Source organism: Malaclemys terrapin, chromosome 4 (assembly GCF_027887155.1).
Source record: "Malaclemys terrapin pileata isolate rMalTer1 chromosome 4, rMalTer1.hap1, whole genome shotgun sequence".
Classification (NCBI taxonomy): Eukaryota; Metazoa; Chordata; order Testudines; family Emydidae; genus Malaclemys; species Malaclemys terrapin.
The window spans coordinates 149,476,063-149,501,037 of record NC_071508.1 but is presented as its reverse complement, the minus strand read 5'-3'; the positions used below and the strand labels follow the sequence as shown (position 1 = coordinate 149,501,037).

General features: G+C 42.0%; 1 protein-coding gene across 3 annotated transcripts in view; it reads right to left on the bottom strand.

Moving 5' to 3' along the window:
* MDGA2 (MAM domain containing glycosylphosphatidylinositol anchor 2) overlaps positions 1-24,975 on the bottom strand; it is a 615,965-nt gene that overhangs the window by 333,834 nt on the left and 257,156 nt on the right. For all 3 annotated transcript variants that reach the window (XM_054027277.1, XM_054027279.1, XM_054027276.1), the window contains exon 3: positions 1,118-1,292. In XM_054027277.1, coding sequence (XP_053883252.1) covers positions 1,118-1,292 — 175 coding nt within the window. The remainder of the gene's footprint in view (positions 1-1,117; positions 1,293-24,975) is intronic.

The window sequence follows — 24,975 nt, the reverse complement described above, 5'->3', positions numbered from 1 at the left end:
TTTGCTTTTCTGTTAGCCCAATGAACTGATTTTACTGCAAGCTCCCAGTGTGAGGAAATGGTCAATTCCATTCCCTATCCGTTGCCTTTGCTCCATGGTTCTGGCGAAGGGGTTCGGAGACCCGACCCCTGGCTGCTGTGTCAAGCAACATAACATATTCCAAGTTCTACTGGGCACTCACTTTCCATGAGCATGTGTAGTGTGTAGGAAATACTGTACTACTGCTCACCTGTAAAACTTACATAGACCATTTGGGGGAGAGTTTCAAAGGTACAAATTGGCCCCTGACTCCCTTTTATAGCATTGCAAGTTTTCCCCTAAAATCTCAAAGACCACTTCCTTCACCTCTAGGCTCATTTTGTGCAGATAATAAGAGGTTTGGGCCTTTATTGGGTTTTGAGGTTTATTCATTTTTGCTCACTTCACTTGATTCAGCACAATAACTATTCTGGATACAGTTTGTATAAACAATTGTATTATCCACAACACCTCATGGGGCTGTATTGTGCAGTAGAATTCATAGAAAGACGACTCATTAAGGTTTCAACATGTTTTTTTTTTTAAATTATGCATTCAACCTGGAATACGCAGAGGTGCCCCGAGAAGGGCACCATTAACTAACAACAGTGGAATCCGGAATACTGCACTTGCTGCAGGCAACTGTTGATGTGTCAGGGGCAATCCCTGTACGTGTGGAGAACACAGAAGCATTGGTAACTGGGGAGTGGTGAGTGACTGCATGCACTCAGAGCATATCCTGATCGCAACACTTCCCTTCCCAAGAAACTCCATCAGGTCCTAACTAATAAATGTGTCTCGTCATAATACTGTTAACTTTTTTCAACACAAGAGTCTGAACTTGCAACCCCTACTCATGTGAACAGCCCCTTGAACATCAATGGGGATATTCACAGGAGTTAAGATTACTCGCAGGAGGAAAGGCTGCAGAACTGGACTCAGAGTATTCTCTCTAAGCTACATTGCAAAAGTTTGCATGTTTGTAATTTGTCTGGGGCTCCCCACTTCCTTAGTACTCCTGGGTCCCCTTCACACAGTGCCAGACAGTAGAGGAGGTAAACGGAAACTCTGATAAGAGCTCTGGGAGCTGTTTACTTACAGTACACATCCACTCGGATTGATTTTATAGCTGGGGAACCCAAACCATTCTCCGCCTTGCAGTAGTAGCGGCCTCCTTGGTGTCGCTGGATATTTGTAATCCTCAGAGTTTCATTGAAGACACTCGAGTCTTGGAATCTGTCAGAGGCACTTCCCGCTGTTTTGGTCCACCTGATCTGAGCAAGCATCGAAAAAGATTGTTACTTTAGGTTGGCTGTTTGTAAAAATGAATGCAGTACAGCTGCAGAGATACCTCTACAAACCTGAGAGCAGCATGGGCCCTGTGGCTCTGAGAAATCAAAGTGAGGCCCGTTTATTGCAATACATACCAACACGCTGGGGTAGCAGTCTGAGAACTACTACCTCAATCCAAAGTACAATTTGCCTTTTTAAAGCCGAAAACCGCAATCATATTACACATTACACGTCATTGACAGGAATAGGAGAGTCTTTTTGGTGGTTTCCGATACTGTCATTTCTTTGCATCATTTGGGGTGCCTGTTACTTAAATGTTCCAGGCAGGGTACAATTACCTAATGGGGTATTTATGCAATTGGATTGGGGAGGGGGGGCATGATTAGTCAGTTTAGCCAATCACTGCATTGCTTATTGCTTCACACAAGCGCTTATTATATTTCGCCAGCCATAAACACCCATTTTATTATTGCTGCAGCTGGGGCTTTTCATTATTTTCCTCTCTGGCCCCCCCTCCTCTGGTCATAACCTTTGACAGTTACTGGCAGAGAACATGACACTTAGTTTGGTTCAGGCCTGTGGCCTGCAGGGCGGGCCTATGTCGATTTAAAGCTAATAGGCCTGGCTAGATTTTTCCCCACAAAAGAATACCAGGAGTGGGGTCCTGGAACTAGTCTATGTTAGCAATCACTGATTACTCTAGTTAGAAATATCTTGTAAAGAAATCTATCCCACTGGTGAGGGATATATGTGATGACTCAACCTCCAGCCGTAACACATCTGCTTAAATAGCTGCAGAAAAACCCTCTAGGAGCAGAATTAAGCAGAGCACCTCAGGTCTAGTTCTGTGCTGTTCTTTTCAATACCTGAGGCAATTTGATATTGAATTTATTTGTTGTATTGTTCTACTTAGGTTTATATATAAAAATAGTTTAATGTGCCAAAGCACTAGTTATAATGGACACATTTGCCGAGATGTCGAGCCCCTGCAGCTCCCATTGAAGTCAAATTAATGAAAATCAGACCACACATTTCTGTTTGGAAACATCTTAAAACATAACAGAAGCCTCCAGCCACTTTTCAATAGCCATATCATACATAGCGTGTTACAATTTCAGGCAGCTGTCTATACCTGGGGTGGGGGGGGGGAGTTAAAATAGTTACGTGGCTTTTTTTTTTTTTAAATGGTCTGTTCCAATAATTAGAACTTCTCCGACATCAATAATTATTTTCCCCAAATGTGCAAACTTTTCAAAGCGAACACTTCTGTTAAACTGCCAACACAGTTGGAATGCCTATAACACTCTATGACGAACAATGCAGTTCTTTTCAACACAGCTGTGCACGACAGAATCCGCTCTGGTAATGATACGGACAGTTGCTATGGTACGACTCAGTTAAAAGTTTGTACAATTGAATGAAACGTGCATTGAAAATACTTGAGCAAGTTGCAACGGCCGCACGTCACAGCACACGAAAAGGGACATGTTCAGCCCAACGTTCCGTGACATTAAACCAGTTTGACACCAAGTCGCTCCACTGACTTCACAGCTACGCTTCAGTTCCAGCGGTGCCAAGGATTGGCCTAGTTATTTTGTGAATGACTCTTCCATCTCACGTTCAACAACGACGCAAAGTTTCTGTTGGAATTACAAGTCGAACGAAACAGTTTCTTCCTAAAAAGCAGACCTCTGGCAAATGCCACTTAAAGGAAAATGGTCTCGATAGTGTTTTCTCTTGCTGAGTCTCTGGCCGTCTCCACACAGCTGTTAAAGGGACTTCTTTTTCAACTAGCGGTGAACGCCAATGGAAGAAGGGACAGGAGCCCTAGCCTTATGGACAACACATTACAGAAGTAGTGAAGTAATTATTGGTAAAATATCCCGCTGGGCATGCTTGTTAATGTGGTTACAGTTGGGTTGTTATATACTGGAAAAAATTAAAAGCCTCATTCTGTGACCCATGAATGATGTTGAGTAGCACATTGTTGTTGTTTTTATGTATATTACAGAACATCTAGAGACCCCGGCCAAGCTCGAGGGGCCCACCCTACAAGGCGTTGTACAGATACAGTGGCCTGGAATGCTTACCAGATGAATAGACAAGAAAGATGTAGGTACAGAGAGTTGAAGTCACTTGCCTGGAGAAGCACAGCAGATCAATGGCAGAGCTAGGAAAAGAAACCAGGGTCCAATGGACTAGATTGTTTCTCACTGAACGACACCATTATCCATGGGCTGAAGTGTCTCAACAGCACCTCTTCTGTGCCTCCTACTACAGCCCATCATGAAGTGCAGTTCACTATCCTCCCAACCTCACGCACCACAGGACAGGAACGGTACCTCCATTGGTCTCCCAAAACCTCCTTGAGCATCCTTTCCCCCCACTCCCCAAACACACACACACACACACACACACAGTGCATCAGTAAGAATCTGGTCCCCAATTAATATTGAACCAGTTCTATGCCTTCCACCATTGTGTGGTATGTGAGCATGATTTTCGTTTGAAAAAAATAAATGGAAACACGCTAGGTCCTGAATTGCTGGAACTTCGCCTATTTATCCACCTCTTCCACCAGCTCTGAGCACCTTCGAAAGTGATGCCATTAAAAAAGAAACAAACGTTTCCTACTTTCCCATAGGAACTTCTCCCTGAAAATTACACTGGTCCAGAAGCCACGAGAGGCAACACTCAATCCTGGACCAAAACCAGGTTTGAAGTACCACATCTTCTGATCCATTAGGAACCGAAATGGGAGCTTATATCTATTTTTCTCCCCCCCCAGAAGGGCTGTAGGCTTGGACTCTAGAAAGTGGAGTTAGACAGAAGAATAAAATTTTAAAGATCCCCAAAACATTTTGAATCTCTTTTATAAAATACACAGGATAGTCACAATATATGATGGTGTAGCGTGCATGCAGGCATTACATTCTTTGCAGCTGATCTGCATAACTCAAACATAGCTGGACCACTCAGGAATAAAGCAAATACCTAAAACTTTCTATCTCCATTATTCTGTCTTTGTGTGAGAGAAATGCCATTACCACAGCTATATTTACAAATATTAATATGTTTGCATTTCTGCTGTAAAGCCCTGGCTTCGGGGCATTTTAAGTCATCCATAAAAACGTGCTCCTGGTTAATTTTGGTGTACGGAGTGAGCAGAAGGTTGCTGTCAAACTTTAATATTTAAAAAAAAAAAATAAAACTAAGCATTGGTTTAGGGTTAAGCTAACACAAAAAGGAGAAGATAGTCACTGAATCTCCTGCATGCTTTATTATTATTACTGTTATTGTTTGAACCAAAAATTGCCAGGCTGTTGTGGATTTAAATTAATTGTTTTCTAATATTTTAAAAGTAAAATAGAAAAATGTATTGAACAAATAGATGTTTGTTCTTTAAGGGGAAATATTTTTTTCTTGAAAAACTCAAAAAGTTGGTATTTACTCCATCGAAAGAATCCGTCCCAGAATATTTTTTTTAAATCGTTCACTATTGTTACAATCTATCTAATCTTAGAAACAACATAGCCCAGTCTACGATTCCTTTATCCAAGCCATCCTCCAACTGCATTTCACAGCACTCTGACTTTTGATGGCCAGCACTAGCCCCTACAAGTGGATTTTCAGTTTTATGAGGCTCCCTCACTTTGGGGTTAATATGAATGGTAGTTTAGGAGATGACCTCTACTCAGCAAGGAGGAGGATCTTCCTAAGAGAAAAAGGTGTAAAACAGCCAACCGGGTTCTCTCGCTTTCAAGTGAGAGCAGTTCTGGGGGAAAAAGACCATGTTTACGTTGCAGTTGATTTAATCTCAATGCATTATTCACATTGGCTTTAGCTCAGTGTAAATACTACAATGATCTGATTCCAATCAATATAATATTATTAATTGAGCTCCAACGCTGCAAAAAATATGACTAATGCACTAATGAAAGCAAATGAATACAGCAAAATAAGAGGACTGAGCCTAGAGGTCTTCCTCAAGCATAACTCCCCTTCACGATCGACCTGTGCTTCTTCGGTTCACTGGACTAAGTTGAAAAAAATAAAATTTGTTTCAGGTCAAACCAAACATTTTGGGTGACATGAAACACTTTGGTTGCCTCGGGTGACTTTGGGAATAATTTGTGAACTTTCTTGGTTGACCCAAATCTGTATTTTTTTGGAAAAAAAAGTTTCATTTAAAAACTTTTATCCAGCTCTAATTATAGTAATTTAGGGGCTGTAGTACGGGGCCTGGTACAGTCAGTGAGTGATATGCAGAATGTCATTGAAGTTCTTGCCCAATATCCATTGAATAAAAGCCCTTTCATTGATTTCACTGGGCATTAGATCAGGCTCTAAATACCACATGAGAAAGCTATCCGCCATCACCGTTCCATATTTCATTCCCATAGTATCTGAGCCCTCACAATAATTAATGCCTTTCTCCTCTCAGCACCACCATGAGGTGAGGTGGTGCTTTTATCTCTCCACACCTCCTGTAAGCAACTGAGATGTAGAGAGACTAAACAGCTCACCCACGGTCACAAAGGAGCTGCATAGTGGAGCGGGGAATTAAACCCATATTTCCCAAGTCCCAGGCTAGCCCTGATCATTTTATTCAAGTGTTCAGACAGTTCCTGTGTTGAAAATTTCCAGCCATTTGCTTTTATTGCTTAGTGGATATTTGCACGGTTCAGAAATCCCAATATTTTCAAAAAATTTAGCCTACGGAACGTGATTATTCATCCAAAACCACCCTGTGAATGTTTCTTATTTAGAATTTGTTTGCAAATTTCCATTGTCTCCATATTGGAGCAGAAATAATACCACGTGAATTGTGTGACCAGTCACATAGCATGAATGAAGAAATATTCAAAGAAAACAGCTTGCAAACAACCAATGGGCTAAAGCTATTCTTTTTCATAATGTGGCTTTTTATTGACGTCACATCCATACATCATGGCTTATACAAATCAACTAATAATGCATGTTAATACATAACACACATACATTCACCTACTGCATTAATCTTGGCCTATTAGGGTGAAATTTTCAAAACTGCTCAGAGTCGGCTACTCATGTCACTTTTGAATAGCTTACATTTTTGTTTTCACAAGATTCTGCTCTTTATTTGTCATTCACAACTCCAATAAAAGCCTCACCATGAATGCTTATTACTAAGTAGGACATTAGCAGAAATCAGGGCTGGCTTATGAATGATTCACTTTTAAAGGTAGGTAAATTCATAATGAATATGTGTAATGGACAGTTCAACTAACTCTACATAGACCAATCCATTGAGCCATCAAGACCTTTGCTAGTGTTTTAATGGTTTGAGCAGATATACTGCGAGAAGTTCACAGTTATGATCCAGTGTATGGTTTCTGTCTTCAGAGTAAATTGCTTTTCTGCTTTAACTACGATTCCTTGAAAAGCAGGTTCTCATCTTGTTTAGTAATGGATGGGTCAGAGTAGTTGAACTAAACTGATACATGTACACTATACATTGGATAGCACAAAACTGTTCTGCTGATGGGTCTGTTTTTACAGCTTTCATCTGAGTAATCTGCTCCTGTAGTTTTGGCTTAGGAACTAAAAAAAAAAAGTTGATTCCTGTCAGCTATTTCGATGGCCAGTCAGAGAGCAGCAGCAAAACATATTTTCGTTATTTATTCGGAAAAGGAACCTTAAGAATTAAGGAATTATTTTGGGGCAGTTCTCTGGCCTATGTTATGCAGGTCAGACTAGATGATCACAGTGGTCCCTTCTGAATTTAGAATCTATGAAAGAAACGCAGAGGTTTACAGACCACAATGCATTGCAGAAGTATTGGCTCAAACACTGTATTGCCTCAAAAGTACCTAAATGTCTTTCCATTATTCAAAGCACATAGTCTGCTTGGTCAGCATCAATGGATTGGTTTTAAGCCACCATTCAATATATCCAATAGATTTCGCAATGGATTTATTTTTCTTCTCTCCAAGAGATCAGAGGGGAAGGAGAAGTTTGGCAATCACTTTTTCACATTGCAAAACGGAAACCTCTGTTAAGCACCAACTGAAAATATATACAATAATCAAAGTAAGGTTATCCCACATGCTCAGTGAGGAATCACGTTGGAATGGCTTGTAGACATCCTACTCTCACTTCCATGAGAATTTTATGATAAGGAAATCTCTTAGCCACCCTCCCATCATTGAAATCCTTGCCTCAGAACAAGCAGCCTTTTTGCATGCACACAGTCTGGAGTCAGCTGGGGGAGAGGCCAACGCCTAACTTCCTCCTCCCCTCCCCCCGAAAAAGGATCTCAGTATAATGTAATTGGAATGGATGGGGACATTTGTCACACCAAGATTAATCTGAACCTTTACAAACGGGCAGGCTTTTTATTCCAGATTGTTTTCTGACTTTCTGACTGGATTATTTTTGCTTTCAGTTGAAGTTCTGGGTGATGGTTCTCGATCTGACCCATGAGTCATTTGTATTTTCCGTAAAACACCTGAACTTTCACTCAGATGCCTCCTCTTTGGCTTCATTTAGCTACAGCCACAGGGCAGGAAACTATAAGCCACAGCTCTCAGGACAGCAAGCTTTCCAGTGCATTTCTCCCCTACTCTCCCGCTGATAAACTTCCATTTTCTCTTACTTTAACACTCCCATTCTTGAGACTCCACAGCTGGCCTATAAGGTGGATAGAAAGCTGGCTAGATCGTCGGTCTCAATAGGTAGTGATCAATGGCTCCATGTCTAGTTGGCAGCTGGTATCAAGCGCAGTGCCCCAAGGGTCGATCCTGGGGTTGGTTTTGTTCAATATCTTGATTAATGATCTGGAGGATGGCGTGGACTGCACCCTCAGCAAGTCTGCAGATGACACTAAACTGGGAGGAGTGGTAGATACGCTGGAGTGTAGGGATAGGATCCAGAGGGACCTAGACAAATTAGAGGATTGGGCCAAAAGAAATCTGATGAGGTTCAATGATGAGGAAGGGTTGTGGGACCAATTCTCCACCTGGCCTCTTATGTGGTCATTTACATCAGTGCACAATGCAGCTAGTGGAAACACTGAAACCACATTTTGACCAAAAGTAGCCTTCCCCCCCCTTTAATTCCCTCCCTTTCTTTTCCTTGATCAGCTCTATCTCCACGTGAGCGCAAAATGGGAATGGAACACCACCTCTGGAATGGCAGGTATAAATGACAACGCACGGCGGTGGAGATCAAGCTGTTTGGATCTAGGCCCTGTGCATGGCGCTGCACAAGATCCTCAGTATGACAGTCACTATCAGGCTAGCCCAGCAATGTTTTCTTTGATTACTTGGTTTATAGGGATTCCTTTGTTCAGACATTTCGGAGGTGTCGTTTCTGCACTGTCTGGTGGTGGCTCTGAATAATTAGAATTCGAAATTATCCTGCCAAGCCTTGACCTTGCTTTGTCTACGCCCCAGATCATCTGCAAACAGATGCAACTACTCCTGAAACACACTTGGTCTATGTCCATAGGATGGGTAGAGGAAAGGTAAGCCAAAAATGTGCTCAACTTTCCTGCTTATTCTGCTTACTTTAGAAATAACGGGGTACTGTTCTATTGAATCTTCCAATGATCACCATTCCTGACAGGAGAACGCCCACACAGACCTGGCAACTATTGCTACAGTATCATGGAAAGTTATGGGCTTGGCTCTGTATATATCTGTAAATAAAATGATTTTTTTCTGTGTACTGAAATTTTATTAAACCAGAAACAACATGACGCACTATGCCTGAAGAGGCGAAGGGTACAGAATGTCTATCTTCATTTGAATATAACATTGCTACTGGCTATGGATACGCAGCTGAGGCATGCACATTTCTGTTCCTGTTTATTTCATACGGTAATGTCTCGGAAAGGCTCAGGCTTCAGAAATGTCCCCAGTAAAAGTAATGCCGATTGTTTGAAACTTTCCTCATGAAATATTAGAGGGGTGCAACATCCAATTAAAATAAATCCTCAATTTCAGTCAAAAATGATAATCCTGTACCTTGGAGAGCACTAGAAAACTGCTATCAGTTAGGAACTGAATGCAAAGATGGGAAAGACTTTGATTTACACACACATTTCTCGACATTTATTGTAGCCAGCCTGTGGCCACCTAAGAATGTCCCGCTTTTCGATCCGTTACATGCCGTGGCCACTCAGAACTTTACAGCAAGGACAGGGAGAAAACTTAGCTCTCTCTCTGCTCCCAGGAAAACACTGGAGCACTTGCAATGTGACATGGGCGTCAACGGCACTGCTCACGATCTTAAAGTCACACATCTCCTTCAATGCGGCCCAGAAGCACAGACCTCTATTCCTTTAGCTAAAGTAAGTTTCTACTACAGTAGCTGTAAGTAGCAAACGGGATGTGAGATACGCATCATCAGTTCAGAATTTATCCACAAGGTAGCAGAGGAATGATTGTACTCTGGTCACTTCATTATTGTGTTAAAAGGAAGAGATCTTTTTATTTTTAGTAGAGAAACAATGCGGGTAACTGACTGCAAGCTACACAGACAGATACTGGAGATCAGTGCAGAGACAACCAAGCTACAAGCAACCAATAGCTATGAGGAAAATGTTTACGCTGTGTTCAAAGTCTGTATTAGCACATTACTCACTAGTCATAAGAAGACAATAGGTGGAGTCTATTATGAATTAAGATTTAGGCACCTTTTTACTCATGTCCCTGCAAACCAAGGAATTGACAAAAATAAATAAGGAACCTGACACCAGAGAAGTGGAAAACCATGTGCTTAAACTGATTATTACTTCATTTGTAGGATCCATTTGATCAACTCTTTCTCTTTCTGTGAGACAGGTAACATCTATTTCATACCCAAGTCCAGGTTATCTAAGATTTGCTTTTCAGGACTGCAAAACCCAGTGCCTAGAAGCTGGAAGTTTAATAACACTTGTGCAACATATGGAATTCCTCCAGTACAACTTAATATCTTTCCTACAACATAATATCTCCAGCTCTTCATTGCTTTCAGAGACTTTTAAAGCAATCATGTAGAGCATCGTAATACTCTCGGATTCCCACAGGGCAAAAGAAGAGTCACGTGTGCCAAACACAATAGGAAAAAGAACTAGAAGACAACCTAGCCAAATTAAAAGGTAAAAAGGGAAGCCTTTAAATCCACCTTTAACCCTGAAGGCAAAAATAGATATTGCATATAACAACCAAGTATATTCTTCTATTGATACATGGGTCATTTTTGCACTTAACTCCGACCAGCATTAACAGGAATCTTCCATATAAGGAAGGAAGAATGGAGTAGTATTGGGATACACCTAAAAAGTTGTTAGCTAATCTAAGTAGAAACAAAGGGTAATCTTCCCATATGCCTGATGTAAGGTTCATGTCAGCATAGGAGGTTTGTTGTTGTTGTTTGTTGGGGGGGGGGGGTTCTTCTTTTGGTGGGGGGGGGATTCATAGTGAGATGGCATAAAGGCATTTGTAGAATTTTACTGAGCCACAGGTCTGTTTTTGCATACAAAAACAATTCACACTGAGATAGGAAAATCTAACAAGACCTCAAAACAAATATTTAACCTGGACTCCACCTTCTCAAAAGAGCAGTGCCAACATTTTCAAATGTGACCTGAGATTTTCACTGTCTCAGTTGCTTGGAGCCAAATTTAAGACATTTTGGGCCTGATTTTACAGAAATGCTGAGCACCTGCAGGTCCCATTGACTTCAAGTGCTATGGTAGGTGTTCAGAACTTGTGAAAATATCAGGACCAAGTTAGACACACGGTAATTGGGGCATACAAAAAATCAGATGATTTTGGGTAATTTGCTTCATATGGCTGGATGGCTATCTACTTAGGATGAAATCCTTCTGGAGTCAGGGAAACACTGGAGCTTTTTGAATATACTGTACTATATTTCTCTATTTCTCTCTCTTTTCCCAGGCTATTGAGAAGGTATTGGGCTGCAGGTTGGGTTGGTTAACAGTCATACACAGGCCTTCTGAATTATTTTGTGTTTCCACCATTTGTGTTGAAGGTCTTCAAAAAATTTATTTCGCTTAATCCTTTAAAAAGAGAAATGGGACCAATGTGGTCTCAGATACAGCACTGGACTCTATAACAATTGATTATCATTTTATTAAAACATCTACTAATAATTTATTAACATTTTATAAGCTATTTATACATGGAACCTTCATGCGAAGAGTGGCCATTTATTGTGTAATTGACCCCTATGTTCTTTACCAAGAGCCAGATTCTGCCACTTTACTCACTGAGTAGTACATTATTTTCATCTCAGATCCATGGCACTTCTGTACTCAGTCACCTGAAGTTATCCAGATGTGGAACTGGGAATGTTATTTTAACTATTCAGAATCCCAAGTTTTACTATATGATACAAAAAAGTTGCATGCAGATTTTGTTGGGAAACAGAATGTCAACCACATGACAATTAAGGAACCTAATTTACTAGGGGTCATGCTCCTCTTGATCTGCTGCTCACAAACAGGGAAGAATTGGTAGGGGAAGTAGGAGTGGGTGGCAACCTGGGAGGCAGTGACCATGAGATGGTCGAGTTCAGGATCCTGACAAAAGGAAAAAAATCAGGGAACTGATGGGCAGGATCCCCTGGGAAGCTAATATGAGGGGAAAAGAAGTCCAGGAGAGCTGGCTGTATTTTAAAGAAGCCTTGTTGAGGGCGCAGGAACAAACCATCCCAATGTGCAGAAAGAATAGCAAATATGGCAGGCGAACAGCGGAATCTTTGGTGAGCTTAAAAACAAAAAGGAAGATTACAAGAAGTAGAAACTTGGAGAGATGACTAGGGAGGAGTATAAAAATATTGCTCAAGCATACGGGGGTGTAATCGGGAAGGCCAAAGCACAATTGGAGTTGCAGCTAGCAAGGGATATGAAGGGTAACAAGAAGGATTTCTATGGGTATGTTAGCAACAAGAAAAAGGTCAGGGACCCTTACTGAATGGGGGAGGCAACCTAGTGACAGATGAGGTGGAAAAAGCTGACACAGTCAATGCATTTTTTGCCACGGTCGTCACAGACAAGGTCAGCTCACAGACTGCTGCACTGGGCAGCACAGTATGGGGAGGAGGTGAGTAGCCCTCACTGGTGAAAGAACAGGATATGGACTATTTAGAAAAGCTGGACATGCACAAGTCCATGGGGCCGGATGCAATGCATCAGAGGGTGCTGAAGAAGTTAGCTGATGTGATTGCAGAGCCATTGGCCATTATCTTTGAAAACTCATGGAGATCAGGGAAGGTCCCGGATGACTGGAAAAAGGCTAATGTAGTACCCATCTTTAAAAAAAGGGAAGAAGGAGAATCCGGGAAACTACAGGCTGATCAGCCTCACCTCAGTCCCTGGAAAAATCATGGAGCAGGTCCTCAAGGAATCAATTTTGAAGCACTTGGAGGAGAGGAAGGTGATCAGGAACAGTCAACATGGATTCACCAAGGGCAAGTCATGCCTGACCAATGTGATTGCCTTCTATGATGAGATAATTGGCTCTGTGGATATGGGGAAAGCAGTGGACATGATGTATCTTGACTTTAGCAAAGCTTTTGATACCATCTCCCACAGTATTCTTGCCAGCAAGTTAAAAATGTATGGATTGAATGAATGGACTATAAGGTGGATAGAAAGCTGGCTGGATCGTCGGGCTCAACAGGTAATGATCAATGGCTCAATGTCTAGTTGGCAGCCGGTATCAAGCGGAGTGCCCCAGGGGTCAGTCCTGGGCAGGGGTGGCTCTAGCTTTTTTGCCGCCCCAAGCAAGGCAGGCAGGCTGCCTTTGGCAGCACGCCTGCGGCAGGTCCCCAGTAACGCGGATTTGGCGGCATGCCTGCAGGAGGTCCACCAGTCGCGCAGATTCGGCGTGCCCGCGCCGAATTGCTGCCGAATCTGCGGGACCGGCGGACCTCCCGCAAGCAAGCCGCCAAAGGCTGCCTGACTGCCGCCATCTCAGGCACCAGCAGGCCGCCCCCCCGCGGCTTACCGAGATGATGGATGTTAAATGGAATCTCTCTCCAAATACAAGTGCCACGGTTTTCCAAAGGACCCTGTGATTTTAAAACACAAACACTCACTCACACTTTCTCTCTCCGCATCAAAATCCAGAGAGAGACTCAAGTGGAGACACCTTAGGCTGTAGCGCTATGGCAGGGCGGACTAAGTCCAGACGCCCCCTGCTGGAGGCCTCACGGCCCTGCATCACCCTGTCCCAGAATAGAGCAGCAGCGAGAAGTGCTCCAGGCAGCCTAGAGTGGCTGCAGAAAAGCAGCCAATCAGAGGGGCTGCTGGAGCTACCAATAAGGGGCCAGAAAGGCCAGATAAAAGGCAAGCAGCAGAGCAGAGCCTTCAGTTGCGGTGTGGAGCATGACGAGAGAGCTCACCGGACAGAACTGAGCCCAGGGAAGGCTGCCAAAGACTGGGTACCTGGCTGGCTGGAGAGAATAGCAGCGGTGCTGTCGAAAGGTCAGTGCAGGCAGGCTGAACCTGCACAGAATCTGGCCAGACCAGACGAGGTTACCGAGATGGGCCCTGCTGGTCTGGTTGCAGACTGAACCCAGGGAGGGCTGCTGAAAAGGACACCATCTGAGGGAACTGAGATGGGCCCTGGCGGGGTGTCTGAAGAAGGAAGTGCCTCTGGGAAGAAGCCTCTGAACTACAGCCCCATACCAGGGCCGTGATAAGAACTCAGGACTACGTACCCCGGAAAGGAGGACAGCGTTTGTGGCTTGGCCGGAGGGCTGAGCTGCCGAAGACCGGCCAAGAGAACCAGCGGCCGGGGATGCTCACGACAGTCAGGTGCCGCCCTGATGTAAGACCAAAAAAGAAAAGCAGGCTCGTGCCTAACAGAGAGAAAGGGAGCCATCCACGAGAGGTGGGTGACCCTCTCCCTTCCCCCTGAAAAGAACTGTGTTTGCAGGTACTATCAGCCAGAGAAAAGGGGACGCATATGAGAGGCGGCTGCTGACCCTGTTACAAGCTCCCATGGACTTCAATAGTTATTGGAGATGCTCAGCGCTCCAGAATGTTAGGCCCAAGGTACCCCAAAATGGGGACACCCAAAATTCAGAAGCCATTACTGAAAAATGTGGCCCGGATGATTTGGCTTGACCAACGTTCTGTACCTTGAAGCACAAAGTCCCAGACTGATTGCTAGCGAGAGCTCTTAGGTAACCATTTCAACACATTAACGAACGTTTAGATTAAAAATAGATCTCAGAATATTGGATCGAGCCTATACAATATCCACCGGGGTTATTAATTTAGGGGCAAATTAGCAGCCAAATACCCAACCCAAGCAGGGGAAGGGAGAGGAGGGTTCCTTCCCTCAGACTGCAAAGGTTTTCTGTGAACATTGTTGCAGCCCTATGGCTGTAGTAGATCTCCTGGTGGCGAGGGACCAACGTGGAAGGATCAATGTAACTGATCTGCCAGTTTTGCTACAGGGCATGCTGGTATGTAGGGAGTTGAGCTCTGTGATGCACAGAGGGTCCAGCCTATTTCTGGCCCTGCTAATCTCGCCCTCCTGACTGGGGGGCCATGCCCGTTCCAATGCCAGGAGTTTTCTGCAGCTCTGGAGGCAGGATTTGCTCCTTACGGCACAGTTGTAGGAACATGTCAGGTTGTTGGCTTTTCACTTGCATTTCCATTAATCATCGCAATGATTTTCATGTTAGATAGGGTGGGTGGAACCTTTTTAAGGCTTGATTCTGCACAGGGTAGAAGCCTCTTCCTAATCTAGACCAGCCAGTGCTGTCCCAGATAGAGATAATGTAGTCCCAATGGACAGGGCAAGGTATTGGAAATAATTAGACCAGGGTTTTATTCAAACCTCTGCCACTGAGCTGTGTGACCTTAGGCAAGTCACTTCACCTCTCTGGCATGTTTCTTTAGTCTGTAAGCTTTTGGGGGCAGGGACTGTCTCTGATGTGACTGAACGGTACCTAGCACAGGTAAACCTCAAGCTGCTACAGTAACAGAAATAATAATAGTGGCAGGCGTATGTCTATACTTGAATAATAATGATGACCCCAAAGTAAAAAAAGAAACTGGGTCTTCAGGATATTTTACTAAATCTTGATTTTTTTTGTTTTGCCTGTTACATTTTGTATATGTTAATTCAAAATGGGAGCTTTTCTTCAAAAGAAATTAAATCTTGTTTTTCATAATTTCCATAAACTAAAACCTACAATGCAGAGAAATGATTAGTTATATTAAGTAGATGTTATGCAAGGTTTGCTCCCCACCCTTTACACACGTCATCATCCGAACTATTTAAAATCAGGCAGAACACAAGATTAAAATATTAACATGTGGATGCCTCCTGAATTAGGAACTTTCTTTGGCTTGTAAAAGGCAATAATATGATTTTACATGTTCAAAAGCTGAAAATGCTAACGACTAACTAGGTAAGTGCATAAATTGTGAATGATAGCTTAAAAGTTTAGGAGAAAATTAATGAGTGAATGTCAGTAGTTAAAAAGGTAAATTGCTAAAACGACCCTACTTTTAAGACCATTTTTACAATAGCCAGTTGTAAATGAATCAAGTAATGGGTCATTTGTATGAAAAGTGGTGCTAGAGTCACACTTAGAAGCACATTCCAAAAACATTTTTGAGTAACCTACCAAGAGATTAAATGCAGCAATTTCTCCTAATTTCGCTGTTACATTTTTCTCTGTGACTGTAAGAGGTTTCACTGCTTTAAATTTAAACACTTTAATACTGAACAATCAATATTGATTTTGCTATAAATATCTCACTTAAAGACAGACCTTTTTCCCCCTTGCTGCGTGGCAGCAAGTGGCTGGTAACTGTTCAAAGCAGTGAAGTTCTGAGCACCTCAATTTCCATGGAGGTCAACAGGATCTGAAAGTGCTCTGTCTCTTGCAAGAATTACTCTGGACCTCGCATAGTAAGACCCTACGAAGAGGAAATTATTCACTGTTCATCAACTAAATTATTCAATGAGTTTTATGAAATGGTTCGAACAACCGTGAATAATATATCGTTACTATTCACCCAGCTCTATTATTCATCAACTTCAACTTGCTTTAAAATGAAATATATTGCTTTTACTTCACAAAAGAGGATAGAATCTAATTTCACCACAGTGCAGACGTGGCAATTGTTAGAAATTTAACAAATTATTTTTCTCTCATTCATCTACCACCAGAATACTAAGGCAGTATGTCCAATTCCAGTGTCAGAGTTGAATCCTGATGAATTCAAATGCATGCAAATTCTCTAGCTGTAACTCTTAAGGGGTTAACATATACAAAACAAACTATTTTGTAGCTTTTCGCTATCATCAGCAGCGCAGAAATTAATATCAATTACATCACCAATGAAGCAACGATTCAATGGACTTAGTGGGAAATTCACCTCTCATCACATTTTTGGTGATCCGACTTTTACCTGAATTAAATCAAATCTCAGCTGTGATATGTCTTTGCTGATGACAGACTTAGGCTAAGCATTCCTATTGTAGTAGTATGTGTATGATACCGGTCTTAAATTTTCCCTCTTCAGGAAACCAAGCCTGTTATGATCAAACTCTTGTGAGTTACAAGAGCAGTACCGCACCCAGCAACAGAATACGACTCAGTTGCCACTCAAAGTGGGGTTCTACTCTGAAAAATGGCACCAAAAATAACTGTTTATTGTCACAGCCTCTTCTGGAGCAAATGTGCTTGGTTTACACAGAAAGTTGTTTTGGTTTTGTATTTTATCGCTCACCCTGTAAGCGCTATCCGGGGTCACAAAGTCAAGCTGAGCCCTTTCTTATGACCACAAATCAAGGTTTTACAGGCCAAGAAAGATGATCAGACATACTGCTGTAATTCCATTGCCTTCAGTTCGTTTGCACAGTTGTAACTGACTGGACACTAGCAAACAATTCTGTTGATGCACAAAGAGGAATAAGAAATCAGCTGCCCCCATTAGCAATTTTTTGCCTCTTAAGAGTGAAAAGCTTATTTCTGTCACTAAAATCAGCAGACTGAACAGATACAGGGGGAAATATGTTGAAAAGAAATTTGCTATTTTAGAGTCACTCTTCAGAACAGAGCCAGATTTGAAAGTGACAGACATCTTGAAACCTAGCCAGTTTTACAAAAAGTGTAAAACCTGCCTTTATTCCCCTTACCTGTTTTTGTTTTTCACTCCCCTGACAGACCCACAGGAGAAAGTGACTATACAAGGGACACAGCGAAACTAACAATACCCACGGTGCTGTCAAAGGCATACAATGAGCAAGCTGAACAGTGTGAGGACAATGTATTTTCTCTCTTCTTTCAGTTATGCTAATCTTTGGCATTCCCTGTGACAGTAGTTAGACAAAACCTATGCAGACAGAAGTGTAACAAATAAATATATATTCTTCACTGATGTGCACAACTCCCTTCAACGTCAGTAAGGCTGCACACATGGATAGATCCCAAAGGTTGCAACACGATATTTAGATGCACCTGTAGATGGTTGAGAGGCAGGGACAATATTTTTCAATACACACTAGCAATAGTGGAAAGTCAAATGCATTCGTTTTCATTCTACAGCATAAGCAAAAAACCTCCTTCACGCTTCCAGAGTATGTTTTTGCCTTTAGACATATAATATAAAATCCTTTGGGATCTAACCCCCATTTCCCAACAGCAATCCAAGAAGCATTCAAGCATGATAGAGATCATGAAAATAGCTTCCAGCCGATAGCAAACTGCTGACCTGACTGACAGCCCTGTAATTTGAACTCGAGTCCTCAGAAGCAAAAGGTGTCAAAGATATATTAGTCCACAGAGCCATCCTGGGCGTTCTTCTAACTGTAAAACGGACACATTTTTGGCCCACCTCTGCCTGTTCAAATTAAATCCAGTTAACTGAACATCATAAAACACTTTGTTTAAATGTTCTTTTTCCACTACATTGTCTTCAGTAAATAGCACAGAGATTATTGATTTCCTGCATTGCAGGATCAGCATGTTTACTTAAAGGAGTTCCCATCTTCTTCGCTACCTGTAAGCCAGAAGTACAGTGTGCTTTAAAATATTAAAGACATGGACTTCCTTTCAGAGCGGTAGCCGTGTTAGTCTGCATCCACAAAAAGAACAGGAGTCCTTGTGGCACCTTAGAGACTAACACATTTATTTGAGCATAAGCTTTCGTGGGCTACAGCCCACTTCATCAGATGCATGCAGTGGAAAATACAGTAGGAAGTTTATATATATATACACATACACACACACACACACACACACAGAGAACATGAAAAAATGGGGGTTGCCATACCAACTCTAATGAGACTAATCAGTTAAGGTGGGCTATTATCAACAGGAGAAAAAAAAACTTTTGTAGTGATAATCAGGATGGCTCATTACAAACAGTTGACAAGAAGGTGTGAGTAACAGTAGGGGGGAAATTAACATGGGGAAATAGTTTAGTTTGTGTTATGACTCATCCACTCCCAGTCTTTATTCAAGCCTTATTTAATGGTGTCCATTTTGCAAATTAATTCCAGTTCTGCAGTTTCTCATTGGAGTCTGTTTTTGACGTGTTTTTGTTGAATAATTGCGACTTTTAGGTCTGTAATAGAGTGACCAGGGAGGTTGAAGTGCTCTCCGACTGGTTTTTGAGTGTTATAATTCTTGACGTCTGATTTGTGTCCATTTATTCTTTTGCTCCCTCAACAAGCATAATTCATAATCCTATAGTCGGCAATGTCCAAGGACCATCTTCCCTCACACATGCAAAAGAGGTGCCGATCACAGGCACTCAGCAACGGCCATGCATGTTTTGCATTAGTTTTTACTGAAGGTGCTTGTCCTTTGTTGCATAGTGTCACCAATATGGGAACGCCGCATGCTCAGAAAAAACAGAAACCAGAAAAGCCCATTAGATGACAAGTGAGGCCTGATTCTCCACTCTCCTGCATCTTGCATAGTCATTTAAAGATGCACCAAGGCCTCAAGTCAGGAAAGCACTTAAGCACATGCTTAAATTTAAGCTTGTGTTTAACTCCCATTAATTTAACGATTTAGTATTTTCCTGAACTGGGGCATTGGTACAGTCCTAAATGACTGTGCAATGTGGCACAGATGTAAATTGCTCCTATTAGTAATGAAGAGAGCACATGGAAATCATCCACAGATATCAAAAGTACTGTACCTATAAAAATGTTGATGTCGGATGTAACTACAAATAAAGGTATTAAATAAAAAAGGGACTTTTAAAGGACATATCAGGAGAAAGCTTCATGACCATAAGATGAAGTAAGCTGTGGTTTTTCTCAAGGGCATTGGTGGTAGCATCAAACCACTGGGCCTTTAAAAACTAGATTTGATAAAACACTGGAAGTGGTATTATAGGCAATAATTAATTACTGTATTGTCGGAGCGATGGCCAAGATGAACTAATGTTCCATCTCAAAGACTTGTCTACAGTTGGAAATTTACCAAAATAACTGTTCCAGAATATTGATTTTGGTAGAAGACCCCATGTAGGCATTCTTACTTCAGAATGATTGTGCCTTTTTTTTCAATTTAGCTTAATTCACTTAGCTATTTCAGGAAAGTTCCAAATGTAGAGAAGCCCTAACTTCCACGATTCTATGGAGAACAAACCAGGCAAACCTTGTACATCTGGAAAAAGCCTATTATGGGTCTGCTGATAAATGTTTTAATCAGTTTTCATCCAGCATCCTCAGCAGGTCTCCAATGTGATTTTAAATGTATTGCTGTTTTATTACAGCCATACTGTCTGTGTTAAAATAGAACCGACTAATTGACTTTGAACTTTTTTCTCCATTTCATGAAGGTATCAGACCTAGAATCATAGAAACGTAGGACTAAAAGGGACCTTGAAAGGTCATCTAGTCCAGCCCCCCCATTCTGAGGTAGGACTAAATAAACTCAGACCATCCCTGACAGGTGTTTGTTCTTAAAAACCTCCAATGACAGGCATTCCACAACCTCCCTTGGAAGCTTATTCAAGTATTTAACTATCCTTACAGTTAGAAAGTTTTTCCTGATATCTAACCTAAAGTTTCCTTGCTGCAGATGAAACCATTACTACTTCTCCTGTGTTCAGTGGACACAGAAAACAACTGATCACCATCCTCTTTATAACATATTTGAAGACTTACTAACATACCTGAAGCCATCAGGTCTCCTCCAGGTCTACTCTTCTCAAGACTAAACATGACCAATGTTTTTAGCCTTTCTTCATTGATCAGCAAAAAGAAGAACAGGAGTACTTGTGGCACCTTAGAGACTAACAAATTTATTAGAGCATAAGCTTTCGTGGACTACAGCCCACTTCTTCGGATGCATATAGAATGGAACATATAATGAGGAGATATATATACACACATACAGAGAGCATAAACAGGTGGGAGTTGTCTTACTAACTCTGAGAGGCCAATTAATTAAGAGAAAAAAAAAAAAAAAAAAAAAAAAAAAAAAAAAAAAAACTTTTGAAGTGATAATCAAGCTAGCCGAGTACAGACAGTGTGATAAGAAGTGTGAGAGTACTTACAAGGGGAGATAGTCAACGTTTGTAATGGCTCAGCCATTCCCAGTCCTTATTCAAACCGGAGTTAATTGTGTCTAGTTTGCATATCAATTCTAGCTCTGCAGTCTCTCTTTGGAGTCTGTTTTTGAAGTTTTTCTGTTGTAATATAGCCACCCGCAGGTCTGTCACTGAATGACCAGACAGGTTAAAGTGTTCTCCCACTGGTTTTTGAGTATTTTGATTCCTGATGTCAGATTTGTGTCCATTAATTCTTTTGCGTAGAGACTGTCCGGTTTGGCCAATGTACATGGCAGAGGGGCATTGCTGGCACATGATGGCATAGATCACATTGGTAGATGTGCAGGTGAACGAGCCCCTGATGGTATGGCTGATGTGATTAGGTCCTATGATGATGTCACTTGAATAGATATGTGGACAGAGTTGGCATCGGGGTATGTTACAAGGATAGGTTCCTGGGTTAGTGGTTTTGTTCAGTGATGTGTGGTTGCTGGTGAGTATTTGCTTTAGGTTGGGGGGTTGTCTGTAAGCGAGGACAGGTCTGTCTCCCAAGATCTGTGAGAGTAAAGGATCATCTTTCAGGATAGGTTGTAGATCTCTGATGATGCGCTGGAGAGGTTTTAGTTGGGGGCTGAAGGTGACAGCTAGTGGTGTTCTGTTATTTTCTTTGTTGGGCCTGTCTTGTAAGAGGTGACTTCTGGGTACTCGTCTGGCTCTGTCAATCTGTTTTTTCACTTCAGCAGGTGGGTATTGTAGTTTTAAGAATGCTTGATAGAGATCTTGTAGGTGCTTGTCTCTATCCGAGGGATTGGAGCAAATGCGGTTATATCTTAGAGCTTGGCTGTAGACAATGGATCGTGTGGTGTGTCCTGGATGGAAGCTGGAGGCATGTAGGTAAGTGTAGCGGTCAGTGACAGACCTGCGGGTGGCTATATTACAACAGAAAAACTTCAAAAACAGACTCCAAAGAGAGACTGCAGAGCTAGAATTGATATGCAAACTAGACACAATTAACTCCGGTTTGAATAAGGACTGGGAATGGCTGAGCCATTACAAACGTTGACTATCTCCCCTTGTAAGTACTCTCACACTTCTTATCACACTGTCTGTACTCGGCTAGCTTGATTATCACTTCAAAAGTTTTTTTTTTTTTTTTTTTTTTTTTTCTCTTAATTAATTGGCCTCTCAGAGTTAGTAAGACAACTCCCACCTGTTTATGCTCTCTGTATGTGTGTATATATATCTCCTCATTATATGTTCCATTCTATATGCATCCGAAGAAGTGGGCTGTAGTCCACGAAAGCTTATGCTCTAATAAATTTGTTAGTCTCTAAGGTGCCACAAGTACTCCTGTTCTTCTTTTTGCGGATACAGACTAACACGGCTGTTACTCTGAAACTTTTCATTGATCAGGTTCTCTAAACCTTTTATCATTTCTGTTGCTCTCCTCTGGTCTCCCTCTAATTTGTCCACATCCTTTTAAAAGTGCAGCGCCCAGAACTAGACACAATACTTCAGCTGAGGCCTCACCAGTGCCAAGTAGAATGGGACAATTATGTCCCATGTCTTAGATATGATACCCCTATTAATACACCCCAGAACACTAGCCTTTTTTGCAACTGCATAACATTTTTGGCTCATGTTCAATGGTGATCCACTATAACTCCCCGCACTACTACCCCTTAGCCAATTATTCCCCACTTTGTAATAATGCATTTTGTATTTCCTTCTTAAGTGATGTACTTTGCACTTGTCTTTACTTAATTTCATCTTCTTGATTTCAGACCAATTCTCCAATTTTTCAAGGTCATTATGAATTCAAATCCTTTCCTCCAATGTGCAACTCCTCCCAACTTGGTGTCATCCACCATTCTATCAGCATCCTCTCCACTTCATTATCCAAGTCATTAACGAACATATTGAATGCTACTGGACACAGGACAGCCCCCCTGTGGTACCCACTAGACCAGAGATTCTCAATCTGGGGGGCATACCCCCCTGCAGGGGCACAGAATGTATTCTGTGGGGGCCTGAGAAGCTTTTGGAGAGCAGCGACTGCTGGCCGGGCACCCAGCTCTGAAGGCAGCGCTGCCACCAGCAGCAGTGGAGAAGTAAAGGTAGCCATTCCATCCCATGACTCTCTTACTTCTGCACTGTTGCTGGTGCAGCTGCCACTCTCTGCTCTGCCTTCAGAGCTGGGTGGTGGTATATGTATTATTTTGGCGGTGAGGGACATAAATGACTATAAACACAAAGGAGGGGGCATGATCAAATAAGTTTGAGAATGCACTAGACACATCCTCCCATTTTGATGGTTAGCTGTTGATAACTACTCTATGGTCTTCTGACCAGTTGTGCACCCACTTCATATTAATTTCATTAATTTCATTTAGACAACATTTCCCTCATTTGCTTATGAAAATGTCATGCGAGACTGCCAAAATCCTTACTAAAAATCAAGAGATGTTATGTCTACTGCTTCCCCACTATGCACTAGGCCGGTAACCTTGTCAAAAAAATAAAAATAAAAAAAATAAAATTAATGGAGATATCCCATCTCCTAGAACTGGACATTAGCTTGGTTTGGGAGGATTTGTTCTTGACAAATCCATGTTGGTTATTACTAGGGTGACCAGATGTCCTGATTTTATAGGAACAGTCCCGACATTTGGGGCTGTGTCTTACATAGGTGCCTATTACCCCCAGCTCCCATCCCAATTTTTCACATTTGCTGTCTGATCACCCTAGTTATTACTTACTACCCTATAAATACAAAAAGAATAAGACCCACCAACCAAACAAAACCCCATCAAACATACATACACCCAAGAGCCCAAGAAGTTTGCTGCCAGAGACCAAGAGAAATCAAAGGAGTAAGGAAAAAAAAAGAAACTAAAAAAAAAGAAGTTTGTAAGGCAAAGCTAAAATACATAAAAGGCAGCTGAAAGACGTTTCCATCAGCCAATGGTGAGAGCACATAGGGCCAACGGAGGATGCCGCATGGCAGGCTAGAGCTAGCGATTACCTCCTTGGCAGGAATCTCAGAACTTTAACTTTCTTTGGATGGGTGTATGAATTTCCCTGATCCGAGAAGTGATTTTCAGTTAATTGTCTGTTTACCTAGTTAGCATAATTGTCTTCAATTATGTAATTAGAGTTCATATGTGTAATCATTTTAACATATTATTATACCTAATTACACCCTTAAAATGTGCAAGTCATAAATATCCTTATCATTTTGATTGATAGATGTTTGGGGGGTGGGAAGACTCACTCCTGTTATTTTTATCTGCTGGATCCCATAAATTACAAACATAAGAGCATTTAATATAGACTTTTATTACAACTATTTACAAGGCCCTATCAATGTTCTATCTAAGGCAGCATTACCAGAGCTAGAAATAATCCATTTACCCACAACCAAGGACCAAATGCAGTCACCCACTATGGCAGCAGTGTCTTGGAAGAAACCCCAGACAGTAGATATCGCCGAGAAAATTATTTTTTGTTATTTGCTGTTTGTGTGTTTGGGATAATACAAGTTATAAAAGAAAGCAGCAGCCTTGTTGTGAAGCCCTTACATCCAGTACAACACACCCAAATTATACTGAGGGTAGGTCTACACTTACCTCCGGGTCCGGCGGTAAGCAATCGATCTTCTGGGATCAATTTATCGTGTCTTGTCTAGACGCGATAAATCGATCCCGGATCGATCCCGGAAGTGCTCGCCGTCGACGCCGGTACTCCAGCTCGGTGAGAGGAGTACGCAGCATAGACAGGGGAGCCTGCCTGCCGCGTCTGGACCCGCAGTAAGTTCGAACTAAGGTACTTTGAATTCAGCTACGTTATTAATGTAGCTGAATTTGCGTACCTTAGTTCGAAGTGGGGGGTTAGTGTGGACCTGGCCAAAGTGTCCCAGAGGCTGGGTCACACGTCTCTTAACCAAATATTTAATTGGTGGAGGACAGCATTTCCAGTCTCTGTGAAATGAATGAACTTTACGGAGTGGTTTGATTAGAGGGGTGGAGGATATGTGGTTAGGAAAGGAGGTCAGGTGGTAGAGGGCAGCATGGAAGGATACAGAGTGAGTGATGAGATTGGTAAGGACCAGAATGGGCGGGGGGTCT